Genomic DNA, 20,219 nt, shown 5'->3' on the forward strand with positions numbered 1-20,219 from the left:
TTAACTAAATGCCTTTTGTTTTGCTGCATAATCTTTACCATCGCTACATGGGGGCTTGCTATCATTTGGCTTGGCTGGCTGATATCTGTGAGAGGAAAACACCATTATTTAAGCTAGGCCTGCGCACTATCCACAAAGGTAAAGAGAAGCTGTTTTTGTGACATGCCCGGGAGGCAAGGTTTTTTAATTTAGGTGGCGGGGCTATATTGCTGTTCAGGATGTTCAGACTTTGCGTTGTAGCCAGAACGTTTGATTAACGTTACCTGCTAACCCAAAACTGCCAGTCACTATTAAAGGCAGTTTGAGTCTATTTAAATCTTGTGCCATGTTTTTAAAACCTTTTGTGGGTTTAACTCTGGATTTGGACCAAGATCAACCCACGATCCCACTATTCATAAAAAAATAAGCTGTTTTAGTGTTTGGTTTTCCTTACATGCAGTTCTGCCAACGGCCTCCTGACAGACTGGAGACAGCTGTCATCTGAGTGGAATGCGTGTCATCCTTGATTGGCCGTCCCGGGACGCGGTACCCGGCAACAGCAGTTGTTCCACCACAGAACCGGGGAGCAGCAGTTGTTCCACCACCATCAGCACTTTACTTTGACGCATGTCAATACCAGGTCTGCAGATGTACATTCTACTAGTGCAGCCCTAATAAAGCACAAGGCGCAGAGAGGAAGCCTATGGAACATCTGATTTACTTCCGGGATTTACCTTGGTGCCCTTCAAAAAGGGGAGGTGTGTGTGTGTGTGTGTGTGTGTGTGTGTGTGTGTGTGTGTGTGTGTGTGTGTGTGTGTGTGTGTGTGTGTGTGTGTGTGTGTGTGTGTGTGTGTGTGTGTGTGTGTGTGTGTGTGTGTGTGTGTGTGTGTGTGTCCCTTATCCCACACACGGCTCTGCCAAAAGAAGACTACAGAGTTGGCTGCTGATGCTGACGCCGATTAGCCTCAGCTGTACCAGTTATGTCAGGAGAGGCTTTGTGAGACGTCGTGTTGGCATTTATTTCTTTTTTTTTTTTTACACCCCTGTGTAAAGAGAGGGGAGCTGAGCCCAGCGAGGCTCTCTGTGAAGCAGTGATCAAGATGAAGAACAGTGTTTTCAAACCGATGAGAGAATTCGCTGGTGGTGGTGGGATCCGAGGAAGAACGCAGAAACAAATGTAGGGACAACTGCTGCTGTTTGATCCGCCTCTCCCCTGGACGATCCCACACCCTGCTGGTCTTACAGCTCTGTGTGTGGCGCGACCACATATTTGAAACTGCTGATTGATTAAGGGTTGATTGTCCGACTGTGTATAAAAAGAGAGTCCAAATAAATTTTTTAATTACATGTATCCAATCCCAAGTATTTAATGTAGCGGTTTTTGAAAATTGTAATTAACCTTTTGTTTTTGAAAATGTGTCAATTTGTAATTCAAGTTTAATAGTTAGTGACAATAACAATGCAACATAGTAAGATAACCTTTTGTACAGTTGGTATAACTGCATGTTTACCAGTAATTGGTGAGTTGGAAAGACTCGGGCCAGGATGTTGACAGGTGGGGGATAAATTCACCGATCTCATCCAAGCCTACATTTCCTTGCCACTTGAAAATGGGGGGGATTTCAGATTTTTGTCGGTCTAAAAATACCCCTTCAGTCATTTTCTACAGATCTTTGTACAAACCAACCAACAAACTACCCTGAGGGTTTTAGTTTTTTCGTTCACTTAGGAACTAAGTTTACCATTCTAATTAGCCATGTTGAAGCACAAAGCTTTAACCATCTGCTGACTCCCCAAGAACCCCGGGGAACACAAACAGGCTTGGCACTAATTGGCTCGAGCACTTTGGACAAGAGATGCTCAAGATGCATCCGTTGTATCCACAAATGAAAAAACCTGCCTCTGTTTGAAGTCTATGCCATGGCATGAGTCCTAAGCTTGTGAAGTGTTGTTATTGTATAGACAGACGGGGGCCTGTGTAGTATAGTGCATAATAAACACACGTCCACCACCTTTACTGTCTACCATGCGGATGTAATGGAATCATGTTTTCATCTGTCTGCTCTCAGGCACTCACTCTCAGTGCCTGAGAGTGAGTGCCTGTAGGGAATGCAGTGTGCACCAACACCCATCACCCTTACATCCTTCTGCTCCTCCTTGCATTCCCAGCCACAGGGAGCGAAAACACGCACACGCACACATGCACACACCAAGTGCCAGCCACCGCCCCCCCCCGAACCAAACCCAATCTTCTCTGCACTCTCCCTTACCCCACAGGGGGCTGGCCCTACCCTTATGCGCCCAACAGTCTGCCAGACAAGACACTTCCCGGGCTAGATAATCTACAATCTTACCCTGCTTAATAATTTCTCCTTTCTCCTTCTCATCATGCTAGTTATATTATTAGATAGTGCATTTTAACCTCATGGACATCGGCTCCAATGTGTCGATGCTTTGTCTCCAATGCTCTTTGTGATTGGCCGAAAATGGTGCCAGGTGATGTCATGCGATGTCTGCTTTCGGTGCCGTCTAGGGCTGGAAACTGTATTGATTTCATATCACTATCACAATATGAGGGAGTGCAATTTCCAAATCGTGAAAGATACTGTTTCTGCACTTGCATTATTATCGAATGTGATGTTGAAACATCTTGGTCCTGATATAAATTCTAACCCTGTGTACCATTTGTTCAGACTTAATTGATGACTTTAATTGAGAATTGCGAGCAAATCAAATCTGTAACCAGGTCAAATTTCCCCATACTTGAATGCAGACCTGGAGACCCTGCTGGGTGGAATACGACATTGTCAGTATTAATCAAGCTTGTTTTAACATCATGCAATGAAGCAATTGTGGATTCCAACTGTGCCCATCAAACAATATCAACAGAGAATGTCACGGAAAAGCAACAATGAGCCCACCCATGTGCCCACCCATGTGCTCTTGTCATGCACTGCAATGAGAATACTTGACTTATTATTAATCTCAATCTGCTGTACATGTGCTCCCCATCCTGCCTACAAGATACTAAAGTAGGGCTGGTCGTACATTTTGTTTGTGTACGAACATTCTGTAATACTAATGCATTGATGGCTTCATTTATAATTAATGTTCAACACTGGTTGAGCTACTGGGTGTTGGTTACTCACTCCAATACAAATCCCCATACTGCCTACTGTAAAAAGGCACATTCTGCAAAGCTTAGGCTAGACCAGGCTAGGGTACTTGCTGTTGCTAGTCTATTTTCCATCAGCCTTCTGCTGTTCTTTAAATTGAAGGCGAGTATTTGTTTGCTGGGCTATAATATTATAATGTATGAAAATTAGCTTGTTCACTATATAATGAGTTATGGGTCAAGTCATGTAGCCACAATGTGACAAAAGTATTAAAAACATGACATAAATGTTCATATAGAAAATCTATCAAAATTAGCAGTATGTCGATTCAAGATCCATATACATAAATGCAGACCTATTGAATTACACAAGTTTTATGTCTTTCCTCATATGCTAAAAGGTGTGTGTGTGATGACTTCATACAACATGTTCCCTTGTGCATAATGTGTTGACGTAACAGAAGGCGCACTCTCCCAACATAGTCCACTGACGCATACACAAAACCACTTGCATGCTCACACACTTCCCGGCATATATAGACAGTACACATCATCGGATGTGAGGTGGAGAGAGCCAATAATAAATGAAAGAACTACACTATTCTAAAGCCTATAATTCATGTAATATTATACAACAGAAATCTGCAATTCACTTTTTTACCATATTTGATTGAGGGCGCTGTAGGCCAGATTCACCAGCTGTAATTGGAGTGTGATTAGTCAGTGGTAGTGGTCCTCTGCTGCAGCGCTCAGCATGGACAGGGCTGAAGGCTCTGGGGTCCAAACCAAACCCCATCCGCTCCTGTTAAGACTCAATCAGCCACTAAAGAGTGTTATGGTAGGATCACTGGCAGGGCTGAGATTGAGGCTCCGTTAAGCCTCCAACACAATGGACACACAAACACACCATAAAACCAGCTTTTCACAGGGGGAGCGAGAGAGGGGGAGACAGATGGCCAGTTAATCAAACCAAACCAACCTGCTGAACGTTACCACACACACACACACACACACACACACACACACACACACACACACACACACACACACACACACACACACACTGCCTTACTCTAATGTTCTTTGACCTACCGCATTACCTTTGGCTGTGTTAAGCCCAACCAGCAAAAATGCATGCTGTTATCTGAAATTACCTAATTAAGTCTCCTCATTTATTCGAGTGCTTATTGAAGCATTTGAAATTCTTCATTTCATTCATCATCTCTTATTCAAAAATCACCTGGCCAGTAGAACCCTAATTAGACGGCGTGCGTTTCGGATTGAAAGTCTGATTGTAACGAGTGTATTTTGAGGTTGAGCATGATCTTGGTGCAGAGCTTTGATGAAAATCATTTGAAACACGGCTCTCTCTGTGACCCTCAATGAGATTGTTGTCGGAGTGCTTCTGCTGTGTTACTCTGCATTAACATCACAGATTGTGTTTTGTTTAATCACGCAAAACTGCTGTGTTCTATTAGTAGGACATGCATGGGAATTTAGTCTCATCTGCTACATTTGGGGAGGTGTGTGTGTGTGTGTGTGTGTGTGTGTGTGTGTGTGTGTGTGTGTGTGTGTGTGTGTGTGTGTGTGTGTGTGTGTGTGTGTGTGTGTGTGTGTGTGTGTGTGTGTGTGTGTGTGTGTGTGTGTGTGTGTGTTTGTATGACGTTGAGCTGCGTGACCCAGCCCTGCAGCTCCCAGCAGGACTAATGAATCATGGGAACTGGCGGTCCTCCAAAGCTTACCCCTCACACACGCCAGAGAAATGTTTAGATGTTAAGCCCATTTGCAACCATTGCTGCTTATTTATTTACTTAGGCCTGAGGGCTTTAAAGGTGCTGTTGGTAAGATTTAAGACCTATAATTTGAGCAGTTTATTTGAAATGCCAATGCCATTCGTCAGCTATAGTGGGTGAAATGCACTGTGAGTAATGTCTAATCTGGTCGACTACGCCTGCCTCTGTATGGGACTATTTCGATTTCAGACAGCTCCCGGCCCATTTCTGACCAATCATGTCCTCTCTTCCCTGATAGGTTTGTGTGCAATCCATCTTGCCTGTTAATATGTACAGCATAATCATAGCTCCACAATGCATCTCGATGCCGGAGAAACATGCAGAGGGAGTTCAGAGGGAGGGCGTGTTCATTTGGGGTTGTATGTTTTCAAATTCTTGCTCTCTTTTCTGCTCTTTGCACCGCTCAGGGGAGAGCGGGAGTTGTGTTTTGGTGGACATAGATATACATATATAATAATATGCAGAGAGATATAGATATAGGTATACGATCCAGCCCAACGCAACCGTGGGGTTCTGCTGCGGGGATTATTGCTGCTCCCTGGTGGGCCCACCCCCGCTAAACGCCTTTCACACGCCTCATCTTCTCGTCCCCCTCCATCTCTCTCCGTCCGTTTATCCCTGCTGGGTCTTTAACACATCCACTTCCTGACCACCCCTTAACCAATAACCCCCCGCCCCCCCCCCCCACCTCTTCTCCCCCTCCAGGCTGGAGTGGGTGGAGATCATCGAGCCGCGCACGCGGGAGCGCATGTACGCTAACCTGCTGACGGGCGAGTGCGTGTGGGACCCGCCGCCGGGCGTGCGCATCAAGCGCACGGGCGACAACCAGTGGTGGGAGCTGTACGACCCCAACACCTCGCGCTTCTACTACTACAACGCGGCCACGCAGCGCACGGTGTGGCACCGGCCGCACTCCTGCGACATCATCCCGCTGGCCAAGCTGCAGACGCTCAAGCAGCACGCCGACGCCGGCGCCGCCGCCTGCGTCTCCCGTCCCGCCAGCGGAGGCGGCGGAGGCGGCGGCGGCGGCGGGGGAAGGACGTCCGGAGACAACAGCCCCGGGCGCAACAGCGGGGTGAGCCGCGAGGGCAGCACCTCCTCGTCCCTGGACCAGGAGGCGGACAAGCAGGGCAGCCGGAGCGACGAGCCGGAGAAGTAAGTTTGCGCACTTTCTCCTAGTGCCGCTGTCGTCCCGTCTCGCGGTGGCTGGGGGGACGCGAACGCAGGGGGGTCACACGAGAATCCAGTCCTGACGGGCTTCCAAGTTGTGCGCTTGTGGCCGGGACCACTTTGGCCCGGACCAATCGGCGTCCTGTGAGGATCGACGTGATAGATGGGGATGGACGTGTTTCGACCAATCACCAAGGGGTTGCCCTTTTCCAAACAACTTCAGAGGGCGACTACCCAGATGGTTCTGGCGCACCAGGTTAACTACTGCTAACCATGGGCAGAGTTTATTTCTGGTTGGTGGTCGATGGCGCAGTGAAGTGCTGGTGGGCCGTTGATTATGTAGAGCATACATGTTCTCTGCCCAGTAATATGCAAAGCTAAGCTCACCTGTTCCAGTATTTTTTTTTAACTCCTATATCTGCTTATGTCATGCGATTGGTTCATCCTTTAAAATCTTGTTCTGCAGATCGTCCACACGTATCACTTGATTATGATCGTTGAATCCCTGTAATGGCAAAAAAATAGAAGAAAATATAATAAATCCGCCAACACCTTGGCGTTGCAGCTCAGAAAGACGTGTGATGTGAGGGAAGTTATTCTGGGAAATGAAGCCACACCAGATCAGGAAGAGGCAACACTGATGGCATGTTCAAAAATTGCAAATTGCCATAAAGCACAGTACTACTCGTATCAAGTACAACCTGGAGCTAAGGAGGCGTGCACCAGGGTGTATCTCCCCTCTGTTCAGTCTCGTCACACAGGACGGTGTGCAGAGACAACGGAGGAGAACCGCAGGGCTGAACAGGACTCACACGCCACCTTTTGATTTCTTTCTACCCTCGGCCGGCGTCGCAAAGGCGTTGTTTAACGGCAAGGTCGCGGCGGAGCCTGCGGTGTTCTCTGCAAACGCTGCACCTAATTGGTTCCACGTAGGCCCCGTCGTCTGCTGCCTCCTCGTCACAGGCGTCTAACCCGACGTTATTCGCAGGAGAGAGGCTCCTGGGCTGGGACGGCGGCTAGCGCCACGAAGGAGCGCTGTGGGCTGTTCAGCTTTCCTTGAAGGAGGATTTGATGAATGCGTTCGTGTTCGTGTCTCCCAGTCAAAGAGCCAGTCATTGTGGCGTGCACAACAAGGAGGACAACGGCACACTGCCTGTCTCCCTCGTTCCCTTCCCTTCCTACTGTACTGAGTGAGCATCAAAGTGGGATTTTCATTATCACTTTGCCAGTCAATTCCCTTTTCTATCCCATTTTCCCTCTCGTTATCTTGCTCACTCTCCGTCTCTCTCAGCGGGCTTGATTGTCATTGTCGCTGTGCACGTATAATTGTAAAATCAATTCACATAAAAAATTGTGAGAATAACATGGTAAATAAAGCACTGTGTGTGTGTGTGTGTGTGGGGGGCTCTTTCCTTGCATTCTTTATCCTCCATTTCTCCTTATCACTTTAATCACTCTCACTCTTTATCACTGTCCACTTTATCCATGCGTCTCGTATTGATTGGCACCTCTCGTCTCTTCTCTGCTTCCCGGCTTGCTCCCCCCTTCCCCTCTCCCTCTCCCTCTTCCTCTCCATCTCTCTCCCCCTCTCCAACTCTCCCTCTCCCCCTCCCTCCCCCTCTCTCCCGCTCCCTCTCCAACTCTCCCTCTCTCCCTCCCCCTCTCCCCCACTCCCTCTCTCCCGCTCCCTCTCCAACTCTCCCTCGCTCCCCCTCCCTTTTCCTCTCCCCCTCCCTCTCCATCCCTCCCACTCCATCTCCCTCTCCATCTCTCTCTCTCGCCCTCTCCCTCTCCCGTCAAACTCGTTTTTTGCTGAAATCTGCCGCAGTAATTCTGCAGTGATTGGTGGGTACCTCTGACTGGGGTCACAGTGTCCTGTGCGCCGACACCCCCTCACCGACTCGCCACACACATTAAACACTCGATAAACAGTCGCTCTCGTGGTGCTTTGAGCAGGGCACTCTGCGCAATGTTATGCAAGTATGTGGAATTCAATAAAACCCACCGTTGCACGTCTTTTGAACCAATCACACAGAATAACGGTTTGTCGGGTAAGAAATAAACAAGTAATACCAGCTTAAGTATGATTTATGGATAGTAAGTAGTAAAATATAACAATGTTTTCTACGATCAAGGCACTGCCAAGACAATCTCTTGGCAAAACAAATCTCTGATTACATTGCATGGTCGATGGAGATGGCTAAAACTGTATAATTATATAGTCTGTCACATGCAAGGATACGACCCATATGCACAAGCACAAACTGTCACTCGTCAATAATAAATTGTTAAAGGATATTTTTATTAACACTTCAAATTAATGAGATTAATTGCACCACAAAGAGGTGTGTGTGTGTGTGTGTGTGTGTGTGTGTGTGTGTGTGTGTGTGTGTGTGTGTGTGTGTGTGTGTGTGTGTGTGTGTGTGTGTGTGTGTGTGTGTGTGTGTGTGTGTGTGTGTGGTCAGGCAGTTTGTCAGGCCCTTGCTCACGGATTGCAAGTTGACCTCTGGATTCCTAAAAATGGTCTCACACACAGGATCCTATTAAATCGAGGGGGAGTTATGGCGAGGGAAAGGAGTGAACGAGTTTGAGCGCTCAATGACGGGGAAAGATAATTGAATCTATTGCAGAAGGACCGACAGGTCGTGAGAGGTCAGGCCTGCTGGATGCAGATGAAGAGTATACGATGCTATGCATCACAACACCACATATTATATAAACATGGTGTTAACCCTTGCTACTGATTCTTAGAGACTGCCCATTGCTCGTGCCTCCATCAAAACAAGCCGTGTATCGTATATGCACGTTCAGACGTCTTTTCGTTTCAAGATGGTGCTATGTCAGTTCAGGTGATGATGGTCCCCTAGGTGTTATGATTTATATCACTTTGGTAGGGACAGGGAAACAAAAATTGATTTTAATTTCAGTATAGGGATTCCTCGCAATACCCATATTATCAGGTTGACAAACTTCTAAACTTTGTTCCGTTGCAAGTAAAAACAAAAAATAAAAAGCACTACTTCGTATCGGCACTCAAACAAAGTTGTAATACCCTAGTGCTAGGTCCTTGCCGATTCCTGCCCCTACACTTTTGTACACCAACCGGTTGTCTAACCAGGGATATCAAATGCTGCCTCAATCCCAATTTGCATTCCAGCAGGCCATTCACTGGGTGTACAACTCCATGTCTGTTCGGTCACTTCTGACTAGGCTATTGCATATATATATATGTATATATACCCCTCCTGTCACGTTCGGGAGGTGGATCATGTCATCCACGATGGTTTGCTTACTGAACCGAGGGTTTACTGAACAGACGGATTCACGATGAATCACACAGTACATCCACTTTGGCTGCAATTGGTTGGGATGGCTCTTGCTCTTGCATACACGTACTGAGTGAGTAGGGAGTCAGAGAGAACGACAGAGAGAGTGCAGGTGAGACACACGCTGCGTTGTCTTTACATGGTGGATGTGAGCTGTGGAAGTGGGATAGAAAATGGAGGAAAGTGATGCAGGGAGGCAGAAGGCAGAGAGAAAATGTTGTACATTTGAAGGGCAAAACAAACCATTCATTCATCCTGACCTGATGAAAGGGAAGGAATGGAGATGCAGAGGGAGAGAAATTCAAAATGAAGGGAAATGGACAGTGAAGGGCAGATATAAAAATGTCTCTCAGCCTGGTGTGTGTGTGTGTGTGTGTGTGTGTGTGTGTGTGTGTGTGTGTGTGTGTGTGTGTGTGTGTGTGTGTGTGTGTGTGTGTGTGTGTGTGTGTGTGTGTGTGTGTGTGTGTGTGTGTGTGTGTGTGTGTGAGAGAGATTAGAGAGAGAAATGGAAACGCACACCTCCCATTCTCTCCCTCAGACATGAGCTCTCTTCCCACTGTTGAGCACAGCTCTTCAGACCACCGGGCCCAACAGTGAAACCATTTTGAGGAAGCGGGGGGGAACGCAGGGGATCCAGGAATCAATTTCACACCTTCCATCTTCTTCTTTCTTTTCTTCTCCTCTTCTAATGCCCTCTACATCCCTGGCTCTCTTCCTCACCTATTCTTCTCCTGGTGTCACCAAGAGGAAGGGTTTAAAGAGTACAAAAAGGCGTTGTGTGGCGAGGCGCAGGGGGAGACTGGAGGCTATATTATCGGTGACGGCTGCAGCTGAGCCGAGGGTTTTAAACGGGCTCCTCTGCCAGGGGCCAGGCACTGTCAGCAGAAATACTGGGGCTTGGAGACCCGACCACCTCTATTCATTGTATTGTTTCAAGCTGTTTACACATTACTCTCTCCAGGAACGGGCACAGTTAGCGCGCAGTGCTACCTCTTGAATGTAGGGCTTTGAGTTTATTGAGTAATTGCAGCAATCCCTGGCGGTTATCTAATACTTTGGCATGCTGACCGCCTTCACTGTCAAGTATAGTTTGAGCTCAAACTGTGATTTTAAAAAACCCAGTTTTTTGTGTTTTTGGAAAATGAATCGGCTTCACTCTTTGGCCGAAAAATTGAGTCTGACTTCCTCATGACAATCTATTTGGAAGAATGAAGCGTCTGCCACTGCTTGTATGATGGACTTTTAGGAAGAGCTTTGTATCCCCTGTTGTTTTCAAATTGCTACTACACCAGATTATAAGGGCCGAGCGCTGAAACATCATCAATCACTGTACCGGTAGTTACATTGCCACCTTAGGATCGATGACCTTTTAACCTGAATAATACATCCTCCAGTCCAAGCCCATTTTTTTGTGGACACAGTGAGTTACCGCATCCCCTTGAAGTGGCGATTACCAGCCCTCTTTTATGCTGGACGTACGTGGCTACTTGGTATGCAACTCTGCGCAACTCTCTCTTTGTAGTTGTCATTAAGTTCAATGCGGTGGGTTCATTATTTTTCCAACGGCTCTTCATTATCGAGTCCATTTATAAATTGAGTTCACGCCACACAGTCGGCATCGGCATCCGGAGAGCACGTGGAATCATCTTATTCCTAGATTATCGCAGTGTTCATTTCTACAGTATTTTTTTTGCTCTGCTTTAAGTTGCAACACTCTGTATGTCCCTGGGTCTCACTATCTCCCCCAAGGTACGCCTGTGGAGATAAAGGCTGCTGCCGCACTATCGATCTTGACAAGAAAGCTCTTTGTCTTTAGTTTTTTTGTTCTTGTAGAGAATCCAATTAATTCAATTGCTTTGTTTCTGTCTCCCCTCCTTTTTATTCTTCGTTTTGTCCTCCCTTCCTTCCCTTCCTCTCTCCTCTCTCCTCCCTCTCTCCTCTCCCCTCCTCTCCTGCAGGACGTCTCCCTTCCGATGGAACACCGGCACCAAGGAGCGCATGCTGATCAAGGTGACGGACCGGGAGCCCAGCTTCCTGTCCCACCAGGGCAACGGCTACTCCCCCTGCGACCCCCCGCCTAACCCCATCGACGCCCCCGCCGGGGGGGGCGGAGGAGGAGGAGGAGGAGGCTGCGGGACGGGCCCCCGCACCCGCCGCTCCTCCGGCGGCGGCGGCGGTGGCAGCAACCCCCCGGCCAGCGCCACCTCCTCCTCGGACCCGGACGGCGGCTCGCCCGTGCCCTACGGCGAGCGGCGCCAGCAGTCGCCCTTCCTCAAGCGGGCGGAGATGGGCGGCGGCGGCACCTACCGCCGGCCCTCGGGCTCCGACTCGCAGCCGGCGTCGCCGCGCTACGCCTACGACCCGCCACTCTACGAGGAGCCGCCGGCCGACTACGGCTCCCCGCCCATCTACGAGGAGCCGCCCTCCGACATCATGCACCTGGCGTCGGACCCCGTCGGCGCCGCCTACTACGGCACGGCGGCGGGCCGCTCGCCCGCCCGCAAGTCGCCGTCGCCGCTCTACCACTCGCCCAAGCAGGGCACCTCGCCGTACGGCCAGCTGGTGCTGACCCGGCAGAAGTGCCCCGAGAAGAGCCAGAGCCTGGAGTACAGCCCGGCGGGCAAGGAGTACGTCAAGCAGCTGGTGTACGTGGAGCAGTCCTCCTGCAGCCCGCGCTTCCGCACCGCCGACCGCCTGCTGCGCTACGGCACCACCGGGGGAGGGGGAGGAGGAGGTGGCGGCGGCGGCGGCGGCGGTGGCGCGGTACCCGGGGGCTACAGCAGCTCCTCCTACGGGGGGTCCTACACGCTGCAGCACAGCCAGTCCCTCATCCGGGACCCGCGGCTGCTGCTGGACTACGGCGGCGAGGGGGACGGCGGCCGGCTGCTCTACGAGGACTCCATCTCCTGGTCGTCGTCGGCGCACAACCACTCCATGACCGCCTCCTCCTCCTCTTCCACGGGGGCCGGAGGAGGAGGAGGAGGAGGAGGCGGAGGCGGGCCCTTCTCGCCGGGCAGCAACCGCAAGCGCAAGAGCCGCAAGCCGTCGCTGCCCCAGGAGCTGGGGCGCTGCGGCGGGGAGGCGGAGCGCGGCACGGCGGGCACGCTCTCGGAGGCCATGCTGGCCCAGGCGCGGCTGGCCTGGGAGGCGCAGCAGGTGCTGAAGCAGCGCAGCAGCTGGGACTCGGGCCCCGGGGTGGGGGGCTCCGCCGCCATGGTGGCGCTGGGCGGCTGCAAGGGCGACGGCTACGAGAGCGACGGCGCGCTGCCGGGCCCGCTGCCCGGGCCGGTGGTGCGGGCGCTGAGCGAGGACGAGGCGCTGGCCCAGAGCGACGGCCACCTGCACCACCACCACCACCACTGGAAGCGCAGCACCTTCGACCGCCTCGGCTTCCCCCAGGCGCTGCTGGAGAAGAGCCTGTCGGTGCAGACCAGCCTGGCCTCCCCGGAGCCCTTCCTCCACCCCTCACAGGTAACGCCCTCCCTCCCAGCCTCCCTCCACCCTTCCTCCACCCCTCACAGGTAACGCCCTCCCTCCCAGCCTTCCTCCACCCTTCCTCCACCCCTCACAGGTAACGCCCTCCCTCCCAGCCTTCCTCCACCCTTCCTCCACCCCTGACAGGTAACGCCCTCCCTCCCAGCCTTCCTCCACCCTTCCTCCACCCCTCACAGGTAACGCCCTCCCTCCCAGCCTTCCTCCACCCTTCCTCCACCCCTGACAGGTAACACCCTCCCTCCAGCCTTCATCCATACTTCCTCCCCCCTTCCTCCACCCTTCCTGCACCCCTCACAGGTCACACCCTCTACAGGCTTGGGCCGGTGGTGATCTGTGTCCTGTCATGTGTGAATTCATGCCTTGTTCCTCCTCACACGGTGACAGGATCCATCACAAAGTGCGGGCTCTGCTCCTAAACAAGCCACAGCGACACCCCGTCGTTTGAGTGTTATCCATGTTTGTTGAACGCTGACTCACTTGGTCACACACACACACTCACTTATATAACGCTGAAAGCCGCTGTCAATCTGATAAGGGGCCTTCACACTGTAGTATCTCAGTTCATGGTCTTTTTTATTTTATTTTAAAAAAATAAACACAACAATGTGTTTTGAAAGTGACCCTTTGTGTATATTTCTAGCAAATGTTGACAATGCAGAAATGCATTGAAGCAGTTGTGTGTCATTACTTTTATGCCACTTTTTGAATTGACAAATGAATGATGGTTAATCAAACACACAAACACACACAAGCATACACGCACGCACACAAACACACACACACACGACCACCCACAGGCCTGCTGTGCTGGTGGTTTCTGGGTAATTGCCGTAGACTGCTCCACATAAATGCTGAAGTAGCAGGACATTGGCTGCGATAAGACTCCATTGATTTCAGGAAGCCAGCAGTTGATTAATTAGTACTTTAGCTCTAGTTCAGGAGTAACTTCTACAAATACTTTGGAAAACTTAAACAGACGTCCATCTGTACACCATTAAGCACTTTGTAAATGTTTGTTTTGATATGTAAATGTATATTTTTCTTGGTCTGCTTCTGCACACCAAGATTACATTTTTAAAAGCTGAACAACAATAGATCTGCAATAATTGGTTTTGTAATCTGTTTTCCCTCTCACCCAACTCTCTCTCTCCATTCCTGTCTCTCTCCCTCCCTGTCTCTCTCCCTCCCTGTCTCTCTCTCTCTCTCCCCCCAGTCTGAGGACCTGGGAGCGTGTGCCCAGTTTGAGGCCAGTAGAAACGCCCGCAACATGATGCCCAGCGCCAGCTGCGGAGTCTTCCCAGAGTTCACCCTGAGGAAGCCGTCCTCCGAGACGGACATCGAGAACTGGGCCTCTAAGCACTTTAACAAACACACACAGGTGCTCCAGAGAACACACACACACTCACTCACTCACTCACTTGCTCTCTTATGCACATGCCTGTGTATAGTGTGCATCCTCTTTATGTGTGGCAAACCCTCTCAACATGCTTGCATACATTGTTTTCATATGGGTTCTTGCATACACCATTGAACATTTTTCGTTGTTTCTAAAAAATATATATTGTAATTGTTACATAGTTAATAAAGATGAATGTCGTCACTTTTTCATGCATCATCGTTTATACCTGTCAGACACGATACTCTATGACCACGTCTTCCCCCTTTCCCTCCGCTGCCTACACATGCCTCCCCCTATAGGCCTCTTACCCATGCGGCCATCTTGGTTCTACATGCTAGCTTTTTTAACCAGGACGGCTGCTTGGTGAATAAGGCCAACTCATCGGGCTGTCTAACATCTGTTATGTCCCTCTCCGTCCCTCCCTCTCTGTCTCTCTCTCTTGGTCCCTCCCTCTTTGTCCCTCCCTCTCGGTCTCTCTCTCTTGGTCCCTCCCTCTCCGTCCCTCCCTCTCGGTCTCTCCCTCTTGGTCTCTCTCTCTTGGTCCCTCCCTCTTGGTCCCTCCCTCTCTGTCCCTCCCTCTCGGTCTTTCTCTCTTGGTCCCTCCCTCTTGGTCCCTCCCTCTCTGTCCCTCCCTCTCGGTCTCTCCCTCTCGGTCTCTCTCTCTTGGTCCCTCCCTCTCCGTCTCTCTCTCTTGGTCCCTCCCTCTCTGCCCCTCCCTCCCTCCCTCCCTCTCTCAGGGTCTGTTCCGGAGGAAGGTGTCCATCGCCAACATGCTGGCGTGGAGCAGCGAGCCCATCAAGAAGCCCATGATCGTCACGTCGGACCGCAACGTGAAGCGGGAGGCCGTGGACATCTTCAAGCTCATCCAGACCTTCATGGGGGACCGCCGCTCCAAGACCGAGCCCCTCGTCGTGGCCCTGGAGGTCAGTGGCTCCGCGTGGCGTTTTGGATGTGGGAGTGTGGTCTGAAGGCAGTATTGCCCACACCATGCATCAACCTGACAGGCCGGTCATCCTGCACTGTGTGCAGGACTCGGCGATGCCCAGAGAACAAAGTGCATATTTAAGCTTTCTTACCCCAAGAAAGGATTGGAATCCTGTTGTTTATAGCGGAGCACATGTTTTTGTTGTGGGAACATCATTTCCCAGGAAGGTTGAAATGTTTTAAGGCTAAAAAATCAAAAAAAAAATATAAAAAAATATTTGCAAAACCAAACAAGCATGCTATTGCGATTTCTTTTTCAAAGGTGACATATTATACCACCAGGTGTGAGTGGGATTAGCCGTTACAAGCCGTTTTGAAAATCTGCCTCTTCTGACATCACAAGTGGGCGTGTCCACCTGGATGTGTGACGGATAGAGGAGCAATGTTTGCTAGAGTCCACTGGGTAGGCTGGTGGACTGATCTATCCATCCACATCTAGGTGGACACGCCCACTTGTGATGTCAGAAGAGGCCGATTTTCAACCACTAACCACTAACCACACTCACACCTGGTATAACGTGGTATAACGTGTCACCTTTAACTATCGGTCTGAAACACCCTCCTAAAACGGCCTCACGCCGGGCGGCTGCAGCGACGGCCCGGCCACCACGTGTCATTACGCCTGTGCGTTGCGTAATGACACGTGGTGCATCGACGAGAGCCTCCCTGCATGAGTAACCCCTAACAGCGCGCTCTCTGGCCAGGTGGTGGTGCGCGGCTGGAGCAGCCAGGGCCTGCGCGACGAGCTCTACATCCAGCTGTGTCGCCAGACCACGGAGAACTTCCGCTACGACAGCCTGGAGCGGGGCTGGGAGCTCATGGCCATCTGCCTGGCCTTCTTCCCCCCCACGCCCCGCTTCCACGCCTACCTGGAGGGCTACATCTGCCGCCACACGGACCCCCTCAACGACACCAAGGGTGGGTGGGTGTGGTTGGATGGACGGACGGACGGACAGACACAGATTTTAGAACAAGTCTGAAGACTTCTATGTTTGCTTTAGGTTTCTGCTAAATCTTAAATACGTTGCATACTTCCTACAATGCATTTTTTTTACTTTGCCTTTGTTTTCTTACTTATCTATTTTATTTTATTATTTCCTTGTATGACGATGTTTCAATGTGAAGCACTTTGAGTCTGCCTCGTGTGTGAAAAGTGCTATATAAATAAAGTTGCCTTGACTAGATAGAGAGACAAGGCTTTGATCTAACCCTCCCTACTGTGGAGAACGGTGAGTAAGAAGCCTTTGACCACACGCACACACAGGCAGCTGTGAAGTTAATATGTAATGCATATAATGAGTATGAGAGCAGTGAAAAAAAATGCTGTGTATTGGACTAGTATCATTGTCATGCCCACGCTCCACAAACTACACTGACAGAGTACTGGTGTTTGTGAGGGTTACAAACAAAAGGACACGCACTCAAAGGAAAGCAACAGGTAGCTCTCTGCCAATAGGCTTTGAGTCTCTGCCTCCCTCCTCCTCCCCCGTTTCTCTCATCATAGTCCTCATGGGTCACTGCAGCCACATCGGGAAAGAAACAAAAATAAAGAAGGGTCACCTCCTTTTCACAGCCCAATTTCAGAAAGTGTGGGTCACACAGCTTGCAGAATAGGTGTATTTTCCAGCACATGGAAAACACAGGCAGCAATAAAGACAAATACTATGTACTACTATGTATTTAATCAACCAAATCAATGATGATAATGGTGTGGATTTATGAAGAAAAACACAAATATTTGAACTACAGACTCCAGCACAGACTTCACTGGAGGGTTTTACTGTACAACCTCCCTCTCTAATCATCCTGGCTTTTTTCATCAATAAAGAAGCAAGGAGTTGGCTTATAATAAATAATGGGTTTTTTCCTTTTTTGATGCAGGAGTGGCCATCAGCAGTTACGCCAAATACTGCTACCGTAAACTCACCAAGGCTGCACTAACCGGGGCCAAGAAGGTATGTACGATCTATGACGCTGTTTCCAACCAGATTACCAGCATCCTCTACTGCCTGAGAATGGTGGGTTGCTATGCCTACCTTCCAGTTCTCTCCAAAAGGGCTTCATATGGGCTCTTTATTGAGCGGCCATATTGTTTAGTCAGGAGGGGAAGCATTAAGTCTTTTGAAACCATGACAACTCAATGCAATATTTTGAATTCCACTTTCCATTCCCCATCCAGGTAGAATTTAGAATGCATTCCATTGGCTTGTCATGGTTCCCCCAAAGATTCTAGAAGCTTTCCCCACCCAACTCACTTATATGGCCAATAGGTGAATAAAGTCTATTGTTATTGTTATCATACGCTGTTGTCTGTAATACCCATGTCTGGCAGACATTGGTCTATGTAACATGGCCAAGATTGTCAGTTAAACTGTCATCTTGGCTTCAGCAGTCCAATTATGTTAGCATAACTTCTGGGGGGAGAAGGCACAGAGTCTGGGCCGGAAACCAAGAACTGAGAGGGGCCAAGTCACACCTTGTTTCCTGTTTCGTTACTCAGATAGTATTTTGAGGAGATACTCTTTGAAGCAAGTGGGTGAAGCATTCAGAAGGAGATTCCTTTTACCGACACATTGTCTAAGAACGGTGAAGTCAGGACAGGATGTTTTAGCTTGTCTTCCCACCGGGAAGAGTTTACTAGTGCTGGTTGGTGTTATCTGTTAGCCAATCATGCACTCACAGAGACCTGCCTCCATTGACATCATTGCAGTGGTGATTTCTCGCCACTGCAAGGGAAGCTCAGCTTCCCCTAAAATTTCAAAAATTAAATGGTCAAATATATACTGTTGTGTTAACATTTCATTGACTAAAAATGCGTTAGAACACGTCTCGAAGACGAGTTAGTTCGGAATCAGCTGCTTATCGCAGGTCGACTGACTCGATTTCCTTCTCATACATTCCCGTAGCGTCACAGTGCATTTGCTTGTTGAAGCTCAGCGTCCATCCACTTCAATGGGGCGGCATAGAACAGCTTTTTTTAGTGCGTCGACAGTCATTGGATAATGCTGTGATTATGTCCCTCCCACGGACGCTCAGCGTCACTGGGGGTGAATGGAGGAGTGGGCTGGCCTGGACGCTGGACTTCTGCGTGATGATCGGAGGGTTTGCGAAAGACTGAGTTGCCGTTTGATTTACAACGATTTTGAACTATAAAAAGTCGCCGGAGCTGTATTCATTCCTCAGTCCCATTGCGGATTTTGCAAGCGAGCCGAAAAACGAACTGCAACCTATTTCTTGATATTTGCTTGGTGAAATTGCTAGACAATTTTCATCATACATTTCATACACTTATTCACACAATTCCTTGCTTCAGTTTAACATAATTCCCACATTTCCTTGTTCAAGTCTAGTATAATTTTGGTAGTTGGCCATCACTTTGATTCAGGGAGCCTGAGGTCTGAACTTCAAGTCCTGTATTCAGATCAGGACTTGCAGGGTGACAGAGGAAAGCTGTGTGATTTCTTGGTGTTCCTTAAAGATATGGAGTTGGACAGTGCAATGCCTCTAGAGCTACATGTGCAGGTGTAGAAAGGAGCTCCTGTGTAAAGCGGCTCAAGTCCTACACCCGTAACACAATGGACCAAGGCCGTTTAAGCAGCCTAGCTCTGCTGGCCATTGAGAGGACACTGGTCAAGTCAGTGGAAAAGAAAGCTAGTTGGTATGATATAGCATTTTCTTGAAAAGGAACAGAGAGCATAATTTACATATATATACATAAATTGCCAATTTATATGATGAGCTTCCCCTCTTTGAAAGACCAGCAGCTGCCACTGCATCATTGGTTGAGAAAAAATATGAAGCAAAACAAAGTGAAACACCCCCTTTGCATAGAATTGAGCTTCTCTGTCTACAGAATTTAGGGTATTCATATAAAGTCTGATGAGTGATCTGAGACCAGCGACGAAACCTGTTGAACAGAGGACCACGAGAACAGGGCCAATTCCAGTCATGGGTGGTTGATGAAGTGCGGAGGGAAGCCAAATCAAGTTGTCTTTGTCCCGCTGTGATGTGTTGTGACAGGGCTTGTTAGTGGATACATGCCCTCTAACATGGGGCATCCGTCTCGCATGGTAATGAGTCGATTCATCCGACTCCGAGGTCGAAAGGGTCGTTCTATCCACCGCGGCTTAGAGGCGATCGGCACATCTGGGACGCGGTGTTGGGGAAAAACGCCAACGCAAACCCTCCAGTCGAATCCCGTTGGCAAACGTTGTCGAGAGAGAGGCTTAAAGATTGTGGCGCTGGCTTCAACGTTTTTGATTAAATGCGCAATCCAAGTGTTATCATTTGTAGATTAAAGACCCAGCTCATGTTAGGGCAGCTGACCCCGAACCAGACACCCCTCTCTCTGGTGCTCTCTTACTATTCCACGTGATTTGATGGGGAGACTTGGCTGCAGCACTGCACTGCAAGCACTGCACTTCAGTACAATCAAGCACATTTCTGTCATGTCTCATTTATTAGTTGTATTACACAATGTGTGATGCACAACGGACATGTGCAACAATCGATATCAAGGTTGTATGTGTAGTATACAAACGCTCCACCAGGGGGAATAGAGCGCTTGTCAAACATGGCAACATCATACAAGGGGAATGCAATCCAAAAATAAGCGTGTGTGTGTACTTGTGTGCGTGTGTGCATGAGCGCGGCATGGCTAATGGATGCATCATGGATGTAGCTGCAGTGATAACAGCGCTGGGGTGCTTTGGCACAGTGTCTGCCCTGCCTGTGCCAGCAGTCCCCACAGGGTATTAATAGAGGCAGGTTGTCACACAGCGGTTTTACATACACCCACACACCGTAACACACTAACACCAACCCGGTCCCTGAAGGGCTCTGGGTGTGTGACGGCTATTAACCTGCTAACCTTTCACAGCAGATGAACGCGCTGTCGGTGGGGTCTCTCCACGACAGACTTGGAGGGAGGAGGCGGGCGCATGGCTCCTCTTATCTCA

General features: G+C 49.5%; 1 protein-coding gene across 1 annotated transcript in view; it reads left to right on the forward strand.

Moving 5' to 3' along the window:
* LOC311353627 (rho GTPase-activating protein 39-like) overlaps positions 1 to 20,219 on the forward strand; it is a gene marked incomplete at both ends in the record, with an annotated part of 45,702 nt that overhangs the window by 20,828 nt on the left and 4,655 nt on the right. Inside the window, 7 exons of the mRNA XM_084473535.1 lie at positions 5,593 to 6,042; positions 11,342 to 12,117; positions 12,160 to 12,854; positions 14,092 to 14,256; positions 15,015 to 15,200; positions 15,966 to 16,179; positions 17,143 to 17,216. Of these exons, the coding sequence (XP_084329661.1) occupies positions 5,593 to 6,042; positions 11,342 to 12,117; positions 12,160 to 12,854; positions 14,092 to 14,256; positions 15,015 to 15,200; positions 15,966 to 16,179; positions 17,143 to 17,216 (2,560 nt within the window). The remainder of the gene's footprint in view (positions 1 to 5,592; positions 6,043 to 11,341; positions 12,118 to 12,159; positions 12,855 to 14,091; positions 14,257 to 15,014; positions 15,201 to 15,965; positions 16,180 to 17,142; positions 17,217 to 20,219) is intronic.

Source organism: Micromesistius poutassou (assembly GCF_964030765.1).
Source record: "Micromesistius poutassou genome assembly, chromosome: 9".
Taxonomy (NCBI): domain Eukaryota; kingdom Metazoa; phylum Chordata; class Actinopteri; order Gadiformes; family Gadidae; genus Micromesistius; species Micromesistius poutassou.